The 27,402-nt window shown below is 41.1% G+C and overlaps 1 protein-coding gene across 7 annotated transcripts in view; it reads left to right on the top strand.

Moving 5' to 3' along the window:
* The window catches only part of LOC133411247 (ephrin type-B receptor 1-B-like), a 188,973-nt gene that overhangs the window by 126,979 nt on the left and 34,592 nt on the right, over positions 1-27,402 (top strand). For 5 of the 7 annotated variants that reach the window (XR_009769639.1, XR_009769641.1, XR_009769638.1 and 2 more), the window contains exons 5-7: positions 1,777-2,112; positions 14,713-14,837; positions 22,736-22,898. Coding sequence is in view for 1 of the 7 variants with exons in the window: in XM_061693348.1 (XP_061549332.1) it covers positions 1,777-2,112; positions 14,713-14,837; positions 22,736-22,898 (624 nt within the window). In the remaining 6 variants the exon portion in view is untranslated. The remainder of the gene's footprint in view (positions 1-1,776; positions 2,113-14,712; positions 14,838-22,735; positions 22,899-27,402) is intronic. The other 2 variants (XR_009769643.1, XR_009769642.1) reach the window with 1 other exon arrangement.

Genomic DNA, 27,402 nt, shown 5'->3' with positions numbered 1-27,402 from the left:
CAGGCAACACTTAATGCCCGGATCAGACAACAAGACAAATTTGCTTCTTCACGATTGCACTGTCAGACTACTGCAGTAAAATCGTATATTCCGCATCCCGTTTTTACGATCATTGGGCTTTATCTTGTCAACTCAAATGCGACCGGATACTCGTTACTGTGGTGACAACAACAAGAGTGGAGCAAACTGACGGTATTATAAGGACAAAATGGGGAAAAACGTGTGTTGGTAGTCACCGGTGCTCAAGACAGGAGAGGACGTTCGTTTAAGGCTTACTTGTGGTATGTTCACGTACTTTTAATACGATACGGCTCACAATCAGGCAATACAATTTTATGTAGCCTAGCAAGCTAGCGGTAGCATGAATGGTTGGATGTAAACTTGCCGCCGTTCTGTCGAATTATGCTCTAACGTTTTGGTGTGGGTGAAGTAATTTAATTAAAAATAAAGTAATTTAATTAGAGTAAGTTAGCACCCATTATTTCTGTCATGTAATGTTGGTTTGACCTGACCGATTAGTATACACAATCTGACTAGAGCAGTGATTTCCAACCTTTATGGAGCCAAGGCACATATTTTACAATTGAAAAATCTCACGGCACACCAACAAACAAAAATGTCACAAAAAGTGGATACATTAATTACTGTATTTGCTTCCTGCCATCTAATAGAAGACCATTCATTTGTTCTGTCACTATGCCTCACTGGCATAAATAAAGTAACAAATATACATTATTCATTGTAAATATATATTTTTTGAGCAATTAAGTACGCAAGTATATACAGTAAATGAGCAGGTCATTTAAATAGACACATTCCTCCATCTTGTGATCGTTTTTTTAAACTCGCTGATCAGTGATCGGCCCCAAAAATCCTGCTCGTGTAAAGCCTCATATTTTCCTGACTTTAGGAATTACGTGAGTAGTAAAACCTTGTCTTGTCTTGAAACATCCTAAACTAAGGAATACACAAACAATGTTCTACTTTCTGTCAGAGGTAAGAGAGGAGTAACATTATATCAGAGAAATTAGTAACTTTTGAAATGCTTTCTGCTACTACGTATGTGAGAAATAGTGTCGTTCAACTTCTTTTAATATAAAGGTCAGACCTCACAGGGATAAAGAGCTTTCAAATATGGTCTCCAGGGAAGTCTTACCCAACCTAAGCAGCTTTGTTCTGTGAATGGCCATGTGTGCCATGTTAGGGCCAAGATATCAGTGAGCAGCTTGAGGGACTCCCACATGCACCGAAAAATCTACGCAGTCATTTGAACTCTTAAAGTCTGCACTCCAAGTGGGTGCTGGCAAACAAGTCCCTTTTTTAAAGCAGCAGTGAATCTGAATGCGCCACTCAAGCAAAGCACTTTGTTTTATCGTTCTGTGATTTTTTTTTTTTTCCATGAATATCATTTTGGAGGTTTTGCTCCAGCTGTGTGCTCCTGGGGAGTGAATGGAAGCGTGACTCTCCAGAGCCACTTGGATAAGAATACTCCATGCAACACTGCATTTTGCTAAATAACCAATGTTTGATAGACACAAACGTTTCGCGGTATGATCCCTCTGGGTGTGAGTGGAATAAATTAGCATTCAAATTGTGCTGGAGAAAGAGGGATAAGATGAGTGGCCTTTGCCAACAACATGTTACGCTAACTTAACCGACCCAATTGCGACCCAAAAACATGTCTTTTACTTTTCGATTCCTTACAGTGTGACTTGTTCTCTATAGAAGTCCAGGATTCACTGGCCTTCGGCTTACACATGCCGTGTGTCTCTACAGGTGTCCCATCCAGCCCGCGAAATGTCATATCCATTGTGAATGAGACGTCTGTGATCCTCGAGTGGCATTCTCCAAGGGAGACGGGCGGCCGCGGTGATGTCGTTTACAACATCTTGTGCAAAAAGTGCCAGGCCGACCGGCGCTCCTGCTCCCACTGTGACGACAATGTGGAATTTATCCCTCGTCAGCTGGGTCTGACCGAGACCAGGGTGTTCATCAGTAACCTGCTGGCGCACACGCTATACAGCTTTGAGATACAGGCTGTCAACGGCGTCAGCAATAAGAGCCCCTATCCGTCACAGCATGTGTCTATAGACATCACCACCAACCAGGCCGGTAAGTGGCTGAAGTGACAAGGTGTGATAACTATGAATCTGGGAGTAATTAGCCTTAAGTCATCATTTACATTATGGTATCTGTCTTTGGACAATATTTGCAGCCATGTCTCTTACCTCTTGTTCCTCCTCACAGGGCAAAAGTCAGATTTAGTTTCAATGCATGTGTGAGAAATTTCAATTCAGAATACCGTTTTGCACAGTGTGCATTTCAGCGTCTCAGGTCACAGCACAGCTGAATGCAGTGCCAAAGGGAATTTACATAGCTCAGCTGTGAGTAATAACTGTTAGGTTTGAAGCTAAATGGTAGCTGGTTAGCTAGCCAACATACAATATAAGCGCCCTCACTTACCCGAATCAAAACAAAGGACTGGAAATTTGATATTCCGACCGTATCTTTGACAGGCGCCATATTTCCTTCCTTTGTGGTTTATTTCTAGATCAAACCAATTATAGCGATAGCCCAAGTATACATTTTTCTCCAGGCAATCGTTTTTGCTTTTTTTTTTTTTTTGTACAGGGGTAATATTTATAAATCCTCTTTTCCTGTCTTTGAGGCTCACATCTGTAGCTTGCAGGCTGACAAGTCTCTTTGTTGTTTTCCATTGGTCTTTGCTTAATGGGACTTAATTTTGAGTGCAGCGCCGCACAGCGAGTCTCCACTTCTGCTACAACAGAAGGATGCACCTCACTCAAAACCTGCCTGTAAATTATAAGATTCACATAGCCCCACACACGCCTGATCTCTAAGTTAACAAAAGCAAGAAGATGAACGGTCTTTGTGGGGTTTTGATGTTTTAAATAAAATTGTGCATTCATATGAGATGAACACTTATGAGAGTCGCATAAGTGTTATTGGTCATGGTTTGTATTTTTAGCAGGTCGGGTCACCTTTACGGTTGTGCACCAGCTGGCAAGGTTCATCTCTGGTGAATACTTTAATATCAGCCAGCCTGCAGGAGACCATCCATCCATCCATTTTCTGAGCCGCTTCTCCTCACTAGGGTCGCGGGCGTGCTGGAGCCTATCCCAGCTATCATCGGGCAGGAGGCGGGGTACACCCTGAACTGGTTGCCAGCCAATCGCAGCCTGCAGGAGACCTTAAGATAAATACATGCAAAACAGCTTCTGTTTTCAGGCTGTGTTGCAAGGTTGTCAATCCTCCTCTTTTATCTACAGTATGTGCGTGCTTGTACCTGTGGTGGAGCTTCAGTCAACCATTGAAATGGACCTTCAGCCTATACTTTCTGGCATTTTGTTTGTGTGGGTGTGTGCGTGTGTGTGTGTGTGTCGAGGACGTTGTGTTGACTGTCCTTTTCTGCTATAGACTTTTTCATGCTCCTGTAGGTCTGAAACATGCGCAAGGACAGAAATCTATAAGGCTTTCATGGTAAAGTGGCGTTGCAGTGAGGTGAAAGATGAGCCATAGTTGATGTCTGAGGTGATGTATACACATATTTAGATTTGAAGATTCCTCGTTATCGCTGTCCATTAAAATTGTGCATGTCACACTTCCATTCTTTTTTTCAAGCGCAACAAAAACTGTTTTGCAACAGTTGCAACCACAAAGGACCGTTAGCTGACAACTTGTTAGCTGACAAAGCTGACAAACGTGTAGTAAAGCTCTTTTTTCATACCATACACTGTCAATAACCTAGTATGGCACTTTTGTTTATTAAAGCAAATAGACATCACTCTTTTTGTAAAAAAAAATAAATGAAAAATAAATAAATTTTTAGCCTTCACAAGTCTTCAAAACAACATAACTGGGGGAGGTGTGTCTTTAAGAACAATGCTGGAGGTAGCTATAAACATGTTTTATGGTTGTTTAGCTACACATGAAACATAAGAGATCTCATTTTGTTAAAAAGTCAAAATCATCATGAAGTTGATTTAGGGTGACAGGCAGCATACAGTCTTTATCTTGATCTAATAATGAACAATGGCTGATGTCTTAAAATACTAGGTACAGTACAGGTCTTAAAATGCAGATTTGATTTACATTCTCGAAAGACAAAAAAACAACAAAATAGAACCTTATTTAAAATTGATGAATAATTATGCCATATGTGAAATCTAATGGATTTCATGACCAACTGAATTCAAGAATTAGTCAGAAGTTGGAGGGAAGACCCAACCAAACTGTGCAACCATGACAGCGAAGGAGAGAGAAACGAGCGGAAATAGGCCTTACTACCAGGGTGGTCTAATAGTGCTTTGACAGGCTAATAGCATGCTCGACAGATAGACGGAGACGAATAAATGTCAGTGTCTATTATCAAGGTTGGCTGCAATAATGAAGTGTAATCTGCCAAGCGTCTGACCTGCTCTTTGTGGCCTTTTGTTGCTAGGTGATTGCATTGTTCCTGTTGCATAGGGGGAAACTGATGATGCAGAAATCTTTGGAAAGAACATATTAAAAGCATCCAAATCTATGCTCAGCATGGTTCGCAAAAACATGTCATGTCCTCTGAAATTGTTCCCTGCAATTATGTCATTGAAATAAAACCTCTTTTGGCATTTAATTGGAACCTGACACACCAGATGGTTCGTTTCATAGTGAAATGTATTTCATAAATCTATTTGGAAAAGAGCCTTGCACTAGGAAAAAGAACGAAACAGGGATGAACGTCACTGCTATTGTGGACCTGTCATTTCAGCATGTAGGTGTGCTGCACTGCCAAACTTCAATACAAACTAGGGATATGCAGTTGACTAAATTTCCTTGATCGACTATGGGAAGAATAATAATATATATTTTTTGTAATATTATTTTTATGGGAGAGAATGAATTCTCTGAACTCTTGTTTCCATGCCCGTATTGCCTTAACAAGAATAATGATGCCAGAGGATTTGTGCCACAGCGCAGGTGTTCACGGTAGCTCAACTAACCCAGCTGACTTCACACTGTTGTTCTTTATACAGCAAAGTGAATCAACAGCGCCACTGCTGGTTGGAAACAAGTTGTGCGCTCAATTTGATCTCAGTCGCCTAAAGGTATGATTAATTAAAAACCAATTCCACACAGTCGACAAAAGATGCTATTTTGTTGTTACTTTACCAGTTTGAAGATTTGCAGATTAATTTGCGAGATTATATACGGTGTTTGTATATTGACTGTCTTGTGTGTGTGTGTGTGTGGTTGGGGGGGGGGGGGGAGGGGGGGGGTTTACCGTTCATCCTTTGCCAAAAAGCTGTGACCTTTAGTACCATACAAGTTCTCCTGGCAACATATCTATATTTTAAGATAATCTTGACTTTCATTTGCATCACCTCATCTAATGATAATAAAAATATCTAACCCGGCCAAAATAAACCTCCCAAGGTAGATCATTGAGAGCGATAAATTGACAGTCCCCACCATGAAATGAAAGCTAAGTGAGGGTTTATTCTCAGTGGTTTCTGGCCATAAGAAAATAGTTGTGTGATGTATTTTGGAAAGTAAAGAAACAGCAAATAGGTCACATCAGTTAGAAATATGAGTATGCATGGGAGGAAAAGGGAAGATGGCAGGAGAGGAGAATAGGAATTAATCACAGAAGGGAGAAGAGTGTTTAAGGGATGTAGTGAGAATGACTGCAGAGGCCAATGAAACTGCCCTAGATCCCACCATATGTCTGGGAGGATGGACTGATCAATAGTGTGATTTCGGAGTTCATTTAACGCCTGTACTCTCCAAGAAAAACATAGGCACACGTGCCGTAGATATAGCACCAAGTCTTTTTTATTCTATACCCATCTCTTTTTAATCATCAACCCCTTTCAATAAGGCATACAATTTATTTTTCTCTCTCTCTCGTCTACAGACCTTGAGTTTTTAATCACAACAGCACGATTCATATTTCAACCTTCAAATCAAGACCTGACAGCATAAAAGTTGTGGGTTGCCTCAGACAAATGTGTTTGGAAGACGTAAAAAGCCGAAATAGAATATAGAGACTACAAATATACCAGGTCTTACTAAAGATATGACTTCTTGTGTAATCCCTCCCAGTCATTTAACCGACACCGCAGTCTGAAATGCAAAGGGTATTGTTTATCCTTTACACTCATGCAAAACTCCTTCCAGTCCAGTTCCAGTTTGTTTCTTCTTTTCAGACTAATAGGTCACATTGAATATTTCTCTGAACTTACTGGCGCATCATCGTTGACCTATATTGTGAGCCAGCAATCCCTCTGACTAAATATACCAAATATAGCTACAATCTTCTATATGGCTCCTCTGTCTGAAGAGCTTTTCCACCGCAACATAAACACTACATCCTCAGCCATTGGAGAGCAAGTCTAACGGAGTATCTAGCGAGGTACAACTATGTGACATGACTGAATTCCAAACAACCACATGCATGAAAGCAATCTGCACTTGATCTTGTTTTGAAAGTGAGGCAAGATGTTCGATATACATGTCATAGCAGACATTACAGTATGTCTTTATTTGGTCTGTTTGTTCTCTCTCATAGCTTTGGATCAGAGCTAGAATATTCAAGAGGTTCATCATCTTACTCACATAGTTACATGTGATGATTGTGTCCGAATTTTTTTCTCAAATAACTGTCTTCATCAAAGTATTCTAATGCAGTGTTCAGGTCCTCCTGATTTTAGATGATCTTACTAGCAGTGGTTTCTTAAAAGAAATCAAGATCACTGTATTAACTCTTTTGAAAGAGATCTGTTACCATGTAGTTACGGTTGGTGTGGTCCTCTTGAGCCTTCACTAATAGGCATGGCAGTTGTTCAACCAACACCTAACACAAAAAAGGTCGGCACGTTTGCAGGCTGCACTCTTCTTCTGACAGGCTGAGCTGCCATTAAGGCACGACTTTGTGCAGTGATGTGCCAGAATCACAAACCACAGACCACAATTGCAACACAGCTACAACAACTGGGCTTGGCAGCTGTACGCAAATAGGCTTTTTTTTTTTTTTTTTTTTTTTTTTTGGAAGGGATCAGATGAGCAATTTCCATACTATGTTCAACCCTGTATCTGTGAGCAACTGAAGCGAGTAGGAACTTCAAGGTACAACTTGTGAATTTGAATTCATCATCAGTTATTTGATAATAAGGTATTTGATGTTTTCTAGAAATTACTTTCTTATGATCTCGTGACGCAATATGTTATCATAAATTGAAGCGTGCTTGTCGGAAGGCTCCCAGGGCGGCCACCTGTGTCGCGGCTTCATGACGGGAACTCTGTCGCCGCCCGAGCGGAGTTAATCGTCCATTTTGCAGAGCATACAGTATTTTGTAGTCGTATAAATATTTGCACATCGCAAAAGTGAATGTTCACTCTTTCTTCACTACATTTGACTCATTTAAATTTACTTCTCTCGCTCTCCCTCTGTCACCGCAAGACACTGAGAGGCTCTGACTTTGATTAATGGTGAGCCAACCTCTATATTAAAAGCCCAGGGGCAACACGTTGGGCCAGATAAAAGTAGAGCACCGTAGAAATGGATGGGAGGGGGACAGGAGAGAGCAGGACACAGTCACCAATCATTGTCAGCATCACTGTCCCCGGATGCCAGTGGGGGACACACTTTAAGGGGACAGTGGTGCGTCATTAGACTGATACTAAACCTCGTGCAGACAGACTGGTTCTTTTCTCCCAGGATGCAAGGGCAATGTAGTTTAGAACGCCATATTCAGAATCAGTTGAATTGTATGAAAACAAATCATTGACACTATAAGATACTGCGAGCTACTGCTCCAGATATACTATTTACTATACAATACAAATGTGAGTGTATTTGCGGAGTGTATATTAACATTAACTATTAGCTTTCCCCAGCATCTTTGTTAGTTTTAATGTTATCTATGTTTTCACCAAACAGTAGGCTTCAATTCGGTTCTCCACTGTATGATTCAAATCCTAATCACGGCGGCAAGGTCATTACACCCTCAGCTAATATCTTGATATTATAAAGGAAACTGCGATAAACCTGATATTATATATTACTGCTTGGTGACATTACCCATAATCAACCAATACAACTGGCTTTGATTTCTCTCATTGTAATAATGATTTAAATGGGGCTTATGGTTGCCTTTGCCTTTATTCCTTCCTTCCTTTATTCCACTTAATTCAATTGTAAGTGAAACGTCTCATTCCACCGATACACAACAAACTGAAGCTAGACAGAAGCGTGCTGAAAGTGGGGCATTACAGGTCAGATATTTTCTGATCCTTGACCATAGAAATAACTGAAAAAAAAGGTGTACCTCACCAAACAGAACTGAACTGAACCATACTACTTGTTAGCAACAGTCATTGTGTTCAACTTTTGTCAAGTTCATATCTTGCGGGAACATTCATAGAACTTTACATGAATAAAGCCTGTGATTTTGCCACACACTCGCAGGGAAATCATACCATTGATTGCTGACATTTACTGCTAGAGAACATAACCTGTACCTTTTTGGTCCTGGAAAAAAGTACAAGCCATTAACTTTGAGTTCAATAGCTTATCATGTGGAATATATTAATGTAGAATCTACCCTGTGGGACAGAAGCGGACTATTACTGTATCACAAAGACTGTGAATAAAAGATGACGTCTTATGAAAACAGTCTGTTAAATTCTTGAGGTTTGGAAATCACAGAATTGCATAGATCATTTTACACTTGAGACTGTGTGAGTCCCGGGATGCACATGTCATGGAAACAATGAGTCCCAGCCCTGGAACAATGAGTCCCTGCAATTTATCGTCACGGAATAGTTACAGTAATTCTCCGCTACATTACCGTTCGTGCTTCCCAGTCACGCTATATTGCAGGTTTTTATTACAGTTGTTACTCTATCTTTTACACAGTTTGTACAATATTTGTGTTGGCCATTGCGCTTGTTCTCTCTCAATATATTATGTGTTTAGGCCTGCCACAATACCAAGTTGTTTTACAGCGATATATTTTACCAAAAACTTCAACGATAAATGATAGTATCGTTGATGTTTTTTGTTTTTTTTTATGTCACTGATATTAGAGCATAATAAAGAAATTTACACATCTTACAAATTCTGCTGCCCTGGTAATCAAACATATGAGCACAACTGTGTAATCTTCTCTCATCTACTAAATAAAAGTAGAACTGCATTTCATAATAAGAGCAAGTAAATAAAAAGAGAAAGTTATCTGTGTTCAAATAAGAAAAATAAAGTTTGAGTTTCCCCTTTTCTATTTTGGCATCTTGACACATCAGTGAAGTCTCAAACAATTTTACATATTTTAACAAATCTTTCACCTATATGCACTTTTAATAAGTGCTCCGTGTAGGAACGTCCCACGGAGAAGTATAAAAAAAATGACACTGACTGTTCCATTTTAAGCACCGTTTGTTCCAAATGTTTTCTTCCTTTATCGGTCATTTTCTGATCTTTCTCCTTCTTTAACTCAACTTCCACACTGAGTCTCTTTCTCCCTTCCCTACTACGTTTCTCCTCATCCCTGCCTGGGCTCAGTAATTACGACCTAAGCTGCAGATTTGATTTGCTGAAAGGGGTGGCTGAACTCGCATATGATTGGTTGGTGGTTCATCACTACTGTAAAGCCTGCAATATGTTGCGGCGCCCCATATGTCTTGAGTCATAACCTTTCTTTTTTGGCTATGGTGTGGTACACATGGGACTGCCTCTGGGTCTGGATGGGGACCGGCAGTTAGTGACGACTGTTTTAAACGATGTCGCCACAATTGGGTGAGCCAGAGCGAGCTGTTTAGCTCCTTAGCTCGCTAACTAGTTGGCTCAAGGGCTAGCGAACTTAATCAATAGTTAACTTTCCCTAAAATGTCCCGAGTGCATCTATTGAGCCAAAACTGTTCCACCAGCGGCTCGCTGCGTCATGAGCAGCGCGCCGGGTGGTACCACAACAATGAAAATTTAAGGATCATGTCCATTGAATTTATGGGACGATAACCTGCCCTACCCTGCTTCTGACTGACTAGCACCAAGACAGGACTCATACTTTTAGGGGATAATGATTCGCTAAGTGATCATGTGGCCCAGGGAGCCCTAACCCCGCTTACTGGAGTGTGAAGCAGCCTGAGAGGCTGAAGTGCTGCAAGGTGACGCTCAGCCTTCACACTCTCTGCCGAGGGTATGGCGGAGGTGAGAGCCAAGGCAGGCAGATTCCACCGAATCCCTTTATACCGACAGGATACACAGAACCCAAATATTTGTTTCTATTTGCATTTTTAGCCTCATTATCAAACACTCCAATCTAGAAATATTTACCAAAAATTAAAGCTGTAGAATAGGCCATCTCATTCCAATAAAAAATGGTTTGAAAGCAAAGATGCGGAATGAATCACAAGTTTATTTTAGCCTTTCACAGAACTCCAGAGATCGTAGAATGTCTCTATGTGGGCGAAGTATGACTAAGAGATGGAAAAGAAATGGAGCAACCCCTCAGGAACTCGATAAAAAGGGACATTAAGTTGAGAGAGGATGTCATTTGTAGCCTTTTGAGCAAAGGACTTATTCAGAAAGATGGCAAGTTGAGGCCAGGTGGCGAAATGATGAGGCCTCAGCAGCAAGCAGGCCAAGAGCCAAGTGAGTGATCGAAGTAAAATGTAGAGCACAGGATTGTAAGGGACTGGTTTTTTTTTTATGCCTGCAGACGGGGGTGTAATTTTTTTTTAATCTTTTCTAAAACTGCCAACACATTTAACTGAATATGAGCAACTGCAGAGTGTTTATTTAATCAAACCTACTTGTATGTTCACAAGTTGGGTTGCTGATGAGTAGGTTTGTTTGGACCTATCTCTCTTTGAATTACCATTTAGATTAGTGTCAAGTCAAATTCACTCATGGTGTTGTAGATATTTATTATACAGTGATCCCTCGTTTTTCGCGGTTAATGGGGACCAGAACCCCCCGCAAAAGGTGAAAAACCGCGAAGTAGGATTTGCCCCCCTCCCCTAGGAATTTTCGTGTATCTGTATGTGGGTACCAGAATGTTTAAAATATGTAAACAGTATTCATAGTTTACATATTTGAGGTTTATTGTCAAACTAATCATCAAACAAAGAGAATTATACCTTTTGTATTCAAAACAACATAGCTTAGCCTTTCAGTCTGCTAGCTAATTTTAACTCTAAATAGCATGTATGTTGTGGTGCTTTAACCCTTTAAGTAATTGATTGAACACCAACAGTGCAGCAGCACATGCAGACACACAATTTAACAGTACTCATAGTCACAAAGAATGTATAATATTAGTGCCATACTGATTAGCTGAGAGCTCAATCAACAGTATACAGTGATCCCTTGTTTTTCGCGGTTAATGAGGACCAGATCCACCCCCCCCCCCCTGCGAAAGGTGAAAAAACGCGAAGTAGGATTTGCCCCCCCCCCCCTCAGGGATTTTCGTGTATGTGGGTACCAGAATGTTTAAAATATGTAAAATATGTATTTACTTAAATCTTTATTTATAAAACCTTATACAGTAATTAACTTTCATCAACATTTCCTTCTGAGAGAGGCGAAGACGCTTGCGTTGGTGGCGGAGGAGAGGCTCTCACTTGACTCGTAGAGGCTTTAGGTTCACTCGGAGACTCTTCTGCTGGAGGCGCTGATGGTGTAGCTGGGGTTTTGCCTTGGAGAAAAACATGGTGATGGGTACTTGTTGTCTTTGTTTTTTCTTTTGCTTCAAAATTCCCCTGTACAAGGACATAACCTTGTCTCTTATTACCCGGAGTTACCACACGTTTCGCTTCCTTATTGAAGCAGTTCTGCAGCTGTTTGCTTCCTCTTTCTTGATGTACCGCACTGTAGATTCATTCACGCCATAATGGCGTGCCACAGATGCATAACTTCTGCCCTCTTTGATCATATCTAAAAGTTTCACTTTTTCGCTGATGGTCATCATCATTTTCTTCCTCTTGGACACCCCGGAGGAAGCTTTCGCAGGGGCACAGCGCTTAGGCTGGATTGTAAGGGTTTAACTAATCCCAAAAAGTTGTCATGAACACAACATTAAGATACAGTATGCGAGACAGTCAACAGCGTGGACGAGACTGGCGTGACACAACAAGGGAACATGCTGGGGGATGCTGCGATGATGCGCAGGCAATCAGCTCACGGGATAAATCCACTTGTGCTCTCATTGGTCGATGTCCCGCCGGGGACCAATCACGCGCCTTGTATGAGTGCCCGTGGCATGTGCTGTACAGGTGTGTACAAAGCCTCTGAGTCAACTCATTTCTTTGTTTGGCATGCAGGGAAACCTTCTCTGTCGTGCATCAACATGAAACAAAGCGTCTTTCCGCAATATGGCTGTTGATATGGCTGTATTTTTTCATTTTTATTTTTTTATGATTTTTTTTTTTTTTTTAATGAATATTTTTAAAAAACCCGCGAAGCACTGAAGCCACAAAACGTGAAGTGCGAAGTGGCGAGGGAACACTGTATACTTCGGGTGTTGAGATATTTTACAATATTAGACTTCATTTCAAATATATATATATTTCAGTTCTCGGATTTAATCTTTATTGACAAGATTACACCATAAGCTCCTTCGATGTTTTGTGGAACGTCGCAGTCTGCGATCTAGTAAGGCAAAGAGTGGAATCCTTGCTTGGTAAGTCTGTGACATTTAGGAACCTGACAGCCCAGCCGAGATCACATAGTAACACAAAAAATAGATGCAAAACAAAACTTGTTATCAGTACCCGGGAAATGCATTGTTTCCTCACAAGCGGAGGGTCTAGGTTATTGGACTCCTTCGACGCTTCTGTCAGCGGTGACAAGACAGCACTGAATCTGTAAATGTCACTCGTGTAAATGTCTGCCAAGAGATAAAGAGGGGATAATTCATTCTGCGCTGGCATATGGCACCTGTTCCAGAGGGAAGAAAAGGTCCACAAACCCTCAAGTGTTAGTCTTAACGTCCTCTGGTTTGAAAGGTGACAAGTGTTTCTGCAAGTTTTTTGGGGGGCAGTGCTGTATTACACTAAACCTTAGCATTCCAAGAAAGGTACATATTTTCTACTTCATTTTGAAAGCCTATACACAATATGGATGATTGCCTACCTCTATCAAATAACACAATCCCTAAGCCAAGGCCAAAGAGTGACTGGGTGAAGAATAGTTGACACAGTAAAGGACAACCTTTTTGAAATGAACAGAATCTTGCAAACTACCTGGGTTAATTCAAGCAGTCAGCATGTTAATGTTGCTGAAAGTACATTTTGTAGCCAAAAATTACAATGGCAAAATAGCACACAAATACTGATGTTTTAAAGTTTATCCATCCATCCATCTATCCATTTTCTTTCACTTATTTGGGGAAGGTCATGGGGCATCAACCTAAGCAGAGAATCCCAGACATTCATCTCCCCAGCCGCTTTGTCCAGCTCTTCGGAGGGGATCCCGAGACGTTCCCAGGCCAGCTGAGAGACCAAAGGCCTGTTTATACTCCCGCGGTCGCGCAATGTGATGCAATGCCCGCATTGCATCACGTGACCGACGAATTGGCCCGTGCGGGACTTCTGCATAGCTTGACGTGCACACTGCAAAAATTGTTGCTGCGCGTTGAACGGCGCGGAGATCATCTCTTGTGACTGGTCCGTTTTAGTCACATGCTGTGATGACATACTCAGCGTGCCCCTTGGTCTCAGAGTCTCCACAACAAAGGAACTCAGAACTGGGAATGACCTTTTGATATTTTAGGCTCTTTTTTCAAGTGTTCTGTATTAGATAAAACTCATGAAAATTGGTTAAGAAATTAGCAAGTTATGCTTTATTTTCAATATACATGCATTGCCTTTGCCTCCACCACCACGCCTAATTTAGCTTACCTACATTATAAGGTTATTATTGCCAATATATATTAAAGCACCAGCAATGGTTTCTGTGAACCATATCAGTTTTTTAGAAAGCTAGCTTGTTGAAGTCTGGCTTGCTGGCAGTTGACTCTGTCACATTTGAGCATGAACATATTTCAAACACATATTTCTGCACTGCAAAAACAAATATGTATTTGCAAAATGATTTGTCAACCAGTACTGAAAAGAAACTTGTAAGAAAGACACTGTAGAGGTCGGTCTCTGTCCCTCAAGGATCAATCTACATTTCCATTACTGCCGAAAAAGTAACTATTTTTAACGTTTCCAAAAGAGTATAAAAAAAACACTACGTTGAGTCATATGATCCTCGTGACAAATCTTTATACTTGTAAAGATTCACCAATGTATAAATTTTCTGAGACTTTGGTAGTTATAGGTAATTTCTCTTCACGCTGGTCATCATGGATTAGACTGACAAATAAGCGATTGGTTAACTGCCTTGGTATGTTCGTTTGTGATGTTATCGTTAGTTCATTGTTCCACTTCTACCTCATTTTTGTGGCTCAAATTAAATGGCTGGCATGCTGCCCTGTACGTGTAATCAAAACCCCTACATAGTGGCTGTGTAATTACTAGACAATTTAAGCAAACTGATTGTATCAGACAGTGTTTGCAAAAGAAGTCGACAGTATTTCCTTTTGATTATGATCATGTTGAGTTAAATTACCTTAAAGAGTCATATATCTTCCAAAGTTGGTTCAGGAGAGCTCATGAAAAGTTGATTCCGATTTACGAAGATCGTGTGTGTTTTTCTTTTTTTAGCTCCCTCCATTGTTCCCATCATGCACCAGATCAGCTCCACCATGAATAGCTTCACGTTGTCGTGGCCACAACCAGAACAGCCCAATGGTATCATTCTGGACTATGAGCTACGTTACCATGAGAAGGTAAGAAAATTGTTTTAATTGATTGATCACACTTGATTGGGATGTGTAAGAAGCACTTCTGTTATCTTAAACGCTTCAACTATAGTAGACTGCAGTCACTCATGTGCCCATGTCCATTGTTAGTTGTTTTCGTCCTGACATTCCTCTAGCTCTTTGCTGCCTTTTCACCCAAACTCTTTTGTCTCTCTGGATTGATTGAGATTGTTGATAATATAGAGTATCTTGTTGTTTTGCCAGCAACTGTTTTTTGGCGTGACACTTCTCACCCACCTTCGATGGTACTAGTCTTTACAGATAATCCTTTATTCAAGACCAACTATTGGATACTTGGAGAGTATTTAAGCATCAATAAGCAGATATCATTAATAGCTGCTCGGTTCTAGAGTGACTTGAGTCCCAGCATGCATCATGGGCCTTAGGGTCTGGTAGACTTGACGACTATCATTAAAATAGTTTTGTCCTTTAACTCTACCCTTTGTAGTCACTGTTTGGATTTTATTTTTCGGCCCCATCTTCTATGCCTCCTCTCTGAATCAATGCCATTGGTGTGTGTCCTGTGTAATTCAATTTTCACACACATCAACAACAGCAATAAATGAAGCAAAAATCTTGGCGTCTACCAGGTTGATAATGTCGTTTCATTGTTTGCTGCATTCCTCCCCTTGGGTTCCTGCTGCAGGTGAAGCAAATTTCTTGACTTGTGCTCTCGGTCCTCACCGCAGTGTGCACTAGCCTGCCCCACTGTGAAAATGCATCGCGTCTGAGGGGTGAATCACATCGATCCGTCTGCTCACACACACAATGTGTCTGCTTTATTAAGTCGCCAGCCCAACCCCACGTCGCCTATGCTGCTCCAGTATTGACCTGTAGCCTTTTCCCAAGGCCTTGGGTATAACGATAGCAAGAGATCAGAGGCTCAGGCTTCTTTTTCTGGGCCCTTGTTTGTCCTCCTAAAGCTGATCGATAGGCGGTGCCATGTTGGTCGTGCACTTTTGCCTTTTACGAGATTTGGTGAGCCTTCCCTCATCCTCTGCTTCCTGAATAATGGATGGAAATCCATAGAGTATATAAATTATCATGTGAAGTATTCATTTAAAACTAATTTTACCAAAGGTTCACGGATCAATATCTGTAACTTCAAAATATATATATATTTTTTCCTTGTCATTGCTTAGTCAGCTCGTACAGCACTCCCCCACCCTTTTGTTTTGCTTTGTTCATGAAACGGATTCCAATCACCAAGGACTTGAGGAAGCTTATCTTCCAGAAAGCTTAGTGTCATGTAAATAACAATTATACAGCCTCATATTAGTTCATGAATATCAATGAAACCTAATCCTATTGATGTTTATGTAGCGCGTCCTCACACAAGTAGGTGAGCACAGCGTAATCACAAATTAAGGAATCACTAAGGACAGGATGACTAATTGCACTGGGATAATTCCGGTAAACAAACTCCACCGTATTGAAACCACATTTATGTAGAGTCTGAGCTAGAACTGCACCGCCAGCATGAGTTAGTGTTTATTGTCTTTAGTGTCTTGTCGTGTTCCAAGGCAGAAAGATCACAGAGACCTACTTCAGTCCTGAGAAAGTTCCACACTGGTGGAAATTCATGATGTGGCATCTTACTGACAGAAGGGGATAATGGAGGGAAGACTTTTGCCATGTCTATAAAACACTCCCTTGCACATTCCTGCAGCCCCTCGAGTTGCTAAATTACTGGGTAATGCGACTATAAAAGAATATCTCCTAATAAAAGCAGCATTTCTGCACCACGCTTCTGTTTCATACATCTCTCCAATTTGAAAACAGTTTTTTGATTGGATGCGATTGTCCCAGCATGCCTTGCACCGTCAAGTAATCCTTAACCCTGCTGAAAGTCATCTTGCTGTAATTTCCATTTTGCAGACGGCACTCTCGTTCAATTTGCAATGCCAGTCCTGCGACATCGCATTGTCACACCTTTATTGTTGGGAATTTTCTGACTTGTTCGGGAATGTTTTCTTTTGTAAATTTATGACAACACTGTGATTTGATAATAGTGTGCGAAAAAGCAATGCTCCATGTCCAATTGAAATCTGCAAAATCTTATTTCAATGGCATTTCTTTGAATGAGAGATCACTAGGAAAACAAGTAGGCACTGCAAATGCTTTGCATGTAAAATGAAAGTACAAAAATGCCTGAAGGCTGCTCTCACCTCCTCACCTGATGCCACACATCATTTTCAAGCAAGTCATCTCAGGATACTTAGTTTTGAGAGGCAAAAAAGTGGAATATTGTGCTCTTCCCCCCATTTTCCCCAACAGCTGTACTATTATTTTCCTGAAAATTTTGGGAGGGTGGAAATAACACAGCATATCAGAGGTCAGGCCCTCCATTAAAGCTGGAGCAGAACAGCCCCTTGTGAGTTTGCGTTTGTGTGTGTGTGTTTGTGTGTGAGAGAGACAGAGAGCGAGTGTATAGGTGCTTTAGCAGCGCTATGTGCCATTTAATAGCAGAATTTATTTATCCCTCATGTGGTACCAAATTCTGAAGTGTTGGAACAACTCCACAACTCTTGAAATTTCACTTTTGCTTCTTATACAATTATGAACTCCTCAGAAGAGAAACTCAAACGAACAGAAACAGAAGACGCACAGATATTATGCAGATGACTTTAGATTTCAAATAGAAAAACAGGGCTTTGCATTTCTTCCTTCAGAACCACTTTCTTCTCTCCCTCTGTTTGTTTCCACACTCCACTAGCTCGTCAGTCTCCAGGTGAGCAGAATAAGGGTACAGTCATCCCAAAGGAAGTGGCTGAAAAGAAGATGAAAAAAATAGACTAGGAGAACTGAGCCAACTGAAGTTTTCCCTCACATATAGTCTGTCTTGCACGCTAACATGAATAAGGCGTCCTTGTAGTACCTCAGGAGTGGAAGAGTCATTATTAATTGTATGTGTATTTGTATTCAATTTCTTTACATTTCATACAGATTCAAAAAATACGATTGCTTCTTTCTTCAATAATCCGTGGAACCTCTAATGTTTGACAAAATCCATTATTAGACACTGGTTGACCTTCACAATAAATGAAAAAAAAAAAAAGTTCTTATATTTCCATTGGAAAGCCAGTGGAAGCCTGTGCGTTGGGGTACGTTGGGGTTGGGTAAGGTGGTCGGTGCCTGTCTTGGCGGCAATCCCCGAACAGTGAGGGATGCCATCAAGCTGAACAACGAGTCCTATCGGGCCTTTTTGGCCTGTGGGACTCCTGAGGCAGCTGAAGGGCACCGGCTGGCCAAACAGAATGCAGCTTTGGTGGTCGCTGAAGCAAAATCTTGGGCATGGGAGGAGTTCGGTGAGGCCATGGAGAAAGACTTCCAGATGGCTTCGAGGAAATTCTGGTCCACCATCCGGCGTCTCAGGAGGGGGAAGCAGTGCACCATCAAAACTGTATTATGTGGGGATGGGGCGCTGCTGTCCTCGACTCGGGACGATGTGAGCCGGTGGGGAGAATACTTAGAAGACCTCCTCAATTCCATCGACACGCCTTCCCATGAGGGAAGCAGAGCCTGGGTTCTCTGAGGCGGGCTCTCCTATCTCTGGGGTTGAGGTCACCGAGGAGCTTTTTAAGCACCTCGGTCCGTTGTGGTGAAGAAGGAGCTAAGCCGAAAGGCAAAGCTCTCGATTTACGTTCCTACCCTCACGAATGGTCACGAGCTGTGGGTCGTGACCGAAAGAACAAGATCCCGGATACAAGCGGCAGGATGTCCGGGCTCTCCCTTAGAGATAGGGTGAGAAGCTCGGTCATCCGGGAGGATCTCGGAGTAGAGCCGCTGCTCTTCCATATCGAAAGGAGCCAGATGAGGTGGCTGGGCATCTGATTCGGATGCCTCCCGGACGCCTCCCTGGTGAGGTGTTCAGGGCATGTCCCACTGGGAGGAGACCCTGGGGACGACCCAGGACAAGCTGGAGAGACTACATCATTCGGCTGGCCTGGGAACGCCTTGGGATCTCCCCGGAAGAGCTGGATGAAGTGGCTGGGGAGAGGGAAGTCTGGGCGTCCCTGCTAAAGCTATTGCTGTGAGCTACCCGACCTCGGATAAGCGGTAGAAAATGGATGGATGGATGGGCATTGGAATCATCATTCCCCTGCTATATCGCAGAATTTTTAAGCAATCATTTTGTATGGGATTTTACAGTTAGGGCTGCACCGGAAAAACTGCGACCTGCGTCGTGTTTTGAGTCTCCACATAGAATACACGGTACTGTATTTTAAAAAAAAATTTTGAATTGAACCTCAAAAACATGAAGCAATTGTAAAAGTAGAAGCAGATGGCCATGAAGAGCAGCAAACAGGCAAGAATGTGGAGCGAGTGTGGATATTAAGAGACTTTTGTCAATGATCAAAAGCCCCATTCTCACATGAATGTATTGGTTTATTTCAATGACAGACTCGCTCCATGCTTTGCTTTGTAGCCACAGGTACATATGAAATTATAAATATACTTGAATATTATCGTAAAACACAATGTCTATATACAGGTCGCAGCGCACTCACGCATCGCTTTATGTGCAGCGGGCCTTACTGTAATGCCCTCATGTGGGAACAGACAGCCACAGTTTTACATTTCTATTCTATCAAAACCCCTGTTAAAATCTTCTCCTTCAAACGGTATACTGCACCCCCTTCCCATGTGTGAGTGTGTCTGTGTGTCCATGTGTGCAAGCCTGTGAGGAGGACACATGGTACCCCCAACCATGCCTGTCTTTGCGCCAAGTGGCCATGCTGTCCATTTTGCGTGGTTGGCATTTTGGTAAAGCGCGCAGACACACGTGCTTACATGCACACACACACCATGCCGTTCCAGGTTTGTAGACGATACTTTCTTGCAGAAACAAATAGAAAATAGTGGATAGGAAAAAAAGTGAGTTCTTTGTTGCACTCACATTTGGCTCGTTGAAAAAAAAAAAAAAAAAAAAATTGAAGTGTTGTAGCCAAGAGAAGTAGAACTATTGGACCATCTCCGCAAAAAGATTACAATAGAGCCACAATTAGTCTCATGGATTGTATCCAAATTTGACCACTGTCGTTCCTTTTATATGTTCCCAAGATGCCAGGTAGGCGGGATAATTAGTTGTTCAACACTAGCTCACAGTTTTAGGCAGGCATTTTGTTGCAAGTCTATCTAAAATATTTTTGTTACATACACCCAATTTCGTGCCTTGTCGCTTGTCATCGTGGTGGCACAGGTTAGCATGTGGTCCTTCTAATTCCCATTGATCATCAGCAATAAAGACTGCTTCAGTTTCTTGGCAATCCCCCCCAAACCTTCTGCCGAATAATAATTTTAAGTGCGTGTGTTTTTGTGTGTTTTTGTGTGTAATCCCCGTTTGACTGGCAGCATGAACGAGCCCTTCCAAGCTGGTACACCCACAAGGGATGCTCCCCCATTGGATGTTTGCCATCTGTCGGGTCACCTGTGCTCCTCCGAAAACTCAACAGATGGAGATGTGGTTCTTAGAGCTAGAGTTTGGAGTGGGCCAATCTTGACCCCACCTAGTTGCACTCAGCGGTGGCCTTAGGACCTGCTAACTGGGTGGTGTCTGGTTTCCAGTTAGTTAGCTTTGGCGGGTCCTCAGCCACTTTAGACCTAAAGAATATACATTATGTATTCAGTTCATTGATGCGATAATAGATGGTGTGATGCCATGGCCAAAAGGTGTAAAATGATTAAACCTGGTACATTTGATTTAATTTTAAGAACCTATTTTCCCAAAGTAGAACATTCTCCAGTCTTGAGCCCAAACATTTGTCTTCATCAAGCCAATAAGAGCTAATGTGATTATGTTCAGAATGATAACCGTGTTTACCACAACGGCAGACCAAGCAGAATGAAGCAATTCAACCAATCAGATTGGATTATAACGTTAATGTTGTTTATCTCTTTCATGCTCACATCACTTCCTCATCCTAAGAGAAGAAGCTAGTTTTTGTGTGTTCCCATAGAAGGCATACATGTTTCATAAGACACAGTCCAGCGTTTAGCATTATTAAACCACATTTTCACATATCTATGGACATGTCCGTCAGCCTCCCTGCTGATCCTTTCAACAATATGTCTTCATCAAGCAATCAGCAGCCTGCAGTCATCTTTGCTGTGTGGTGTGCTCTTATTTTCAGGCTGTCATATTCACTCTGTATTAGGAGGTGGCAGCCATCAGAAATTACTGATGGGCTATTTCCACCTATTACCATATTATTACGACCTTACCAAGCCAAATTATCAGACCAGAACCCCCTGTGGTACAAATTATGCATGCTGTATATGATGAATTGCAACATACGTAGTAGACTACTTTAAAAAAAATAATAGTAATAATAATATTTTTTGACAGAATGGAATCACAACACAACTATCAACAAGTGCAAAAGGAGTTCTCAGCTTTCCTTCAGCCAAATTAAAAATTTAGGTGTACTGTGGAACCTCAATTTTTGTGATAAATCCATTCCAGACAGTGTGACAACAACCAAATTATACGTAACCCAAAGCAATACTTTCCATAAAATATCATGTAAATCAAATTAATCCATTACAAACACCCAAAAGAAAAAACACAATTTAGAAAGACTAATTGCTGGTTTACATATAAAAACAGTGCGAAATAAATGACTAATGAAGTGCATCACTTTTCCATTTATTGAAGACTTAATGGCGTATACAGCAAGGATGGGAGAGAGGGGGCCATTTTCTGAGTTCTTTCTTGAATCCTTAGTCTTTCTCGCCTTCTTTTTAAAATGACTGGTACTTTCTGTCGGAACTTCTGTTATATTGTGTAAAAATGATTCTACAGACAGCTAGGTGTATTCCACAATGTAAGCTTTTATTTGCGACTCAAGCCAATAACAAGCCTCTCGGTCTGCGCGGCAAACACTAAGGGAACATCGGCATAAGACATCCTGTCAAAATTCAGGGCTTCAAAATAAAACCACACCAGTGTATTAACAGTTTCAGCACTCTTTATTTAACCCTATGGTGGTTAATTTAGCAATTGTACGCAAACTATTTTGAGCTTCTTTATTGAGTGTGACTGTTAAATAAGTCACCATGTGGCCCAAGAAAGGATGTAATACTGTTATTGTACTATGCGCTTTTATTTTGGTCTGACTTTTCACCGAATGTATTACGCAGATCTTGCCTGAGTGTTGCTGGAAAGATCTGGAGGGTTATTGAATTGTTAATATAAAGTTTGCATTGTGGAATGTGCCTTGCTGGCTGTTGAACCCTTGATACAAAAATTACAAAATGCTTCGGATAAACGCGCTTGGATTGAAACTGACTCGTTCAAAAACCAAGGTTCCACTGTTCTAGATCATTATATACAGTGCTAGTCAAAAGCTGCTCATGATACTGTTCTAACTTTGGACTAGTTCTGTACTTTTTCATTGTCATTATTTTTTGTGTTCTGGAAATCACCTTCTTTGCAGGGTAACCACTTTATGTTACCTAATATGGTCCCTTGCCTGATAAAGCAGAGTTCTTAGAGCAATAAAATGATTTTCTGTGGACATAAATGCCTCTCAATAGGCCTCGGTAAACAATGGAGGAATATGTAGCAAAGCATATTGCGGTAATTAAAGTGTCTTATAAAGCACATCTGAAGAGACAAACGCGCAAAGCTGCTCTGTAAAAGTGTTACTGCTGTGCCGCTATCGACTTTGTGAGTGAGCATTACTATATGAATGAAGCTATGCAGTAAGCACATAATGTCCCTTTTCAGTTCCTATAGGAACAGCTTACACTTTCCTGGAAAGACTTTCTACACTATTTCGGAGGAGGTTTTTTTTTTCATTTTCATCTCTGTGCAGTGTTTTCATCCCTAATGTGTGTCGTGTGTATATTCGTGCTTTCAGGACCACGCGGAGATTAACTCCACCATCCTGCGAAGCCAGACTAACACGGCACGTGTGGAGGGCTTGCGCTCGGGCACTGTGTATGTGGTCCAGGTGCGGGCACGGACCGTTGCTGGTTTTGGCAAATACAGTAGCAAGATGTGCTTCCAAACCCTCACAGATGGTAAGAATCTACAAGCCAGGAGAGACTGCTCACTCTGTCCTCTGTTCTCTCCCTCACACTCTATTTCCCTCCCTCTCTTTCTCTCTCTCGCTCTCTCTCTCTCTCACTCACACACACCAATACTTGACGTCTCAACATTGTATTTGTTATTGCAGTATTATTAGTTGGTGAGATTAATGTGGAGCGTAGTGTTCAATTGCACTCCTGTTTCCACAGAAAACATTATTTACTTTACCCTCAGGTTCAAGAGTATGTAAGTGTGTTTGTGTGTGTGTGTGTGTGTGTGTGTGTGTGTACGCGTGAGTGTGTAGATTATGGCGAAAGCAGGATATCTTTTGTTTGTGCAACTAACTGTGCTTGATCCAGAATGCTAAACTAATTTGTTTTTCACCCAGCCATTCCAGCGTTGGAGTGCAGTGATTAGTAGTTGATGAGATCTTTGGGGGGTGAGATGGGAGGGGGTTGAACATAGAGAGAGGGAGGAGGGGTCTAAAGATGATCTGCAGAAAAAAAAAAGAATTGAGGACTAGAAATATGGTCAATCCATCCATTTAGGCATCAATCCAGCCTGTGATATTTGCACAGAACAAGTATTTCACACCCTAATTGTTTCAGCTGCACAAAGTGATAATGCTATGATTATTGCTAATATAATGTCTTGAATATGATGCACATTTTCTTTTTATCAAGGTTTGAATGTGCTGTGTTACAGAACTACTGTTAAACACGATGAAACTGGTTGTATAGTAAGTGCAAAAGTGAATAATACGACAACAAATAAAGAATCTTTACAAACAGCAACCCTGCATCCAAGACCCCTTTAAACTGTTTATTTTTGAAGCATTCAATAAAAAAAGGTGCGAAGGTCTTCTTGGATGTTAACTTGTTGTTCGTGACGCTTCTTTTTAGGACTTTATATATTTTTGTATTTATTTAACCTTTAACTGTCCGTCTAAGGAAGTTGAGAACAGATTTTCTCATCATGCCAACTTGCAGCAGACAGTTGTACAACATTTGTGTATAAGTCACTTCAAAAGGCACTGGAGAGACTGAAGTGACAAAGTAGCATCTTATTTTCATAGTCTAATATTGAAATGAGTTCCAACATAGCATCACAGAATGTAGCTGGATTAAATATCATGAAACCTCTGTTGCCATACTCGGTGTAAGAATAAGAAACTGTGTACTCACCCTTTAAATCGTGGCAGAATGAACGCAGTGAGGAAAAAAAAACATTGATGGAGGAAGTCGCCTCATGTGAAGACTGTGTACATTTTGTTGTTTTATTATTATTATTGACTTAGCCGCATTCTTCTGAACAACCTAAAAAGAAAGGTGTGTAAGATGTCATCATCACTCCTATATGTTGAATTTCTGGTTGTATGGTTGTCTTCATATGGTTGCCATCACTGCTACTCGTACTGTATTTGTTGGTATACAAAAAGTAAAACACACTTCGTTAATCCTAGCATACTGTATATGTTTGGTAAACTGATCTGAACTGAATTTGGAGAAAATATGCCTCCAAAGTCTGAAGGGGACTTTTTTTTTTTCCCAAAAGATTTTGGTTTAATTTGTAAATGTACAAGTTTAGGGGTATAGTAATTAACACCACCCTAAAATTTTTTATAGTTGCCTATATTAATAGTTAAAACTGTAAATCCACCACACTATGAACCAAAAACACTTCAATATCATTTCAAACTCATCTTACAACATTACCCACAAGAATAAATGGCTTTCAGATTATTTAAATTTAAAAAGAAAAGTGGCACCAGAAGTGTGCTTTTTTCAGTGCAAAAATATGTAACAAACCTCCGCTAACAATCCACACTAAACTATGCCCTTCCCTGACATACAAAGATTTTACAACAGTCAAGATGTATAACCTGAAGATACCCCCTTGACACCAGTTACTTTCCAATTAGTCAGGGCTTTGGCACCATCTTGAGGCATCTCAGGGCATATTAAAAGAGCACACAAACCGAGCGTATCAGTTTTTCAGGAAACCGTTAAGGATAGGTTCCGCAGAGAAAAAAATGCGAACAGGTGAATTCGTGGCTGGTGTTTATTTACTTTATTCCGTTTTATGGTTCCACTGTATTTGAAATACGCAATACACTTTGATGCCGGTGGTTTTGTTCCATGTCTGCAAATGTATTAAATGTTTATTTTTGACGATATATTGTATTGTTGCTAACCATGGATGGAAATTTGATGATGGTGAAGGAAGACGTGATAAGAATGGCAATGAATGTTGATCATTGTGGCTTAAACAGATGCTGAGGCACATTGATGCACCCTCTCAGTGTTTACAAATGTTCCCTCAAAACAAAGGCACACGCTTCACGCTCGCTGTTTTTCATTTATTGGCTCGCAAACACCTCACGATATTTGTCAGAGCACTTAGCAGCAGGCGCTGCCGAGCCACTAACGCTCGCACCCGTTGGCTTCACCTCCTGGTGCTACGCTGGTTTTGCCTTCCTCTCCTCAACACCGCTGCTCACGTGGTAAAGAGTGGTCGTCTTTCAACCCAAAGGCTGTGGGTTCGATCCTCGGCCCCCGTGATCATGCCCAAGTATCCTTGAGCAAGATACCGAACCTCCAGTTGCTCCTGATGCTGCATCATCAGTAAGTGAATGAGGAGAATGTTAAAGCACTTTGAGTAAAGTACAGTACAGTAAAGGGCGATATAAGTGAAAGCTCACTTACCATGATGGTATTTTGGAATGGGGGGTGCATTTTTGTTAATATTTGAATGGGTTGGGTCGGGAGGATGAGGAATATTTAACTCAACGTTCATGTTTTTTTTCTTCACTGAAAGAAGTAACTGTTCACAGAGAGCTAAAACTTGATAAAGTTCTAATTACGAACAAATCTGCCGAAATGTCATGCTGTATAAAGGGAAAGTAAACCCAAGTAGTCAAAACTTCCTGGTTTATTTTAAATGTGAAATCTTCTTTATCTGATGCTCTTTAATTAAATCTAGAAAGTATATATTCTAAAAACATATGTTTAAAACACTAAATCTGGTCGCCAATGGGGCCGCCATTTTTGCGTCATTATGTGTGCAAAGTCTACTGACAAAACCAACAGAGATGGTAACTATTCAGCAACGACAAGATATGCCTGAACGTTAAACTGATTGCAAATGGCGCCTGTTTACCACTGACCAGGTTGTGTGATTTTCCACTGTCAGGGTGCATCACCACTCCGCCAAAGAGGCCATCTGTCTTGACCTCTCACACCCGAAATTCATCAAAAAGAGAACGACCGCCAGCGTGTTAGTCGAGGCGACAGCCTTCACACACTTTCTTGATAAATGCGCGAGCTGAAAGAGTGTGCAGCTGCTGTCACACAGTGTCCTCGTGCATCCCAGCCGGCTCCTACGCCTCGCTTTTATTATCTTCTTTTTTTTCGCCCCATTCTACATGGAGAATTGGGTTTAGGAGCAGATGATTTGCCTTCACCGTGCAAAATCACGCATTGCTTTCACTGCCAAAGTCGATGGGAGATGGGCACAGATGAGCGTTTAGGCAGCCTGCCCCAGTCAGGGGTTCTTAAATTCTTTAGGTCCAAAGACCCATGACAGGGGCCATTTTTTTCCAAGGACCTTCTCATAATGTTAAAGCCAATTAGATGGAAGTTGGTTACAAAAAGTCTACACACCCTTGTTCAGATATTCACTGTGTTCCATAATACTGTATATTGAATACATTTTGTACCCATCTCCTGACTGATACTTTTGGACAATGAGAGCCCTCTGATGCTGTGGAAGCTCTCTGCAGTCCATGGCTTGTGCTGTAATATGTAATGAGATAAATGACAGAAAAAGCCTATTCGAACATCTGAACTTCATTTGAGGTTAATTAAAGCCACTTTAAATGGTGACAGATGTGTGCTGACTCCTATTTAATTAGTTTGGATGTTATTGGTGAATTCTGAACACAGTCACATCCCAAGTTTATGTGAGGGTGTCCACACTTCAATCAGTCATTCAATCAATTAAACTTTAGTTCTGAATGCTTTTCTAGCAAAACACATGTTCTCAGTTGTTTTTACTTTCCCTCTCTAAAATATTTTTTTTCAAGTGAGTTGTACAGGTTGCAGGTTACATTAATGGTGGAAAAGTTTTTTTTAAATGATTTAGTTTGGTCTTATTATTTATTTCACAAAAACCTGGCATTTAAACAAGGGTGTGTAGACTTTTTCATATCCACAGTCACTGCCAGTTGTTTCTTCAAATGTTTTCCATATTCAGGGATAACGTTTAACATATCTGCTATGTGCACCCCTTTGTGCCATGGGAACATTTTAAACTGAATATTCATAACCTGTTTAATAGAAAGCAACTTAACCAAATGTAATGGAATTAATTTGAAAAAGACATGCATAGGGTTGTTACCAGATGCTGCCAACAAAGCAAAAGAAATAGAAAATGCTTTTTTTTATATACACGTCACAAGCTGACTTTTCATGACTGCCTGAGTGTACGGGGGTACAC

The sequence above is a fragment of the Phycodurus eques genome, chromosome 13, assembly GCF_024500275.1.
Source record: "Phycodurus eques isolate BA_2022a chromosome 13, UOR_Pequ_1.1, whole genome shotgun sequence".
NCBI classification, from domain to species: Eukaryota; Metazoa; Chordata; class Actinopteri; order Syngnathiformes; family Syngnathidae; genus Phycodurus; species Phycodurus eques.
The sequence above is the reverse complement of the archived record's forward strand: the minus strand, read 5'-3'. Positions and strand labels throughout refer to the sequence as shown.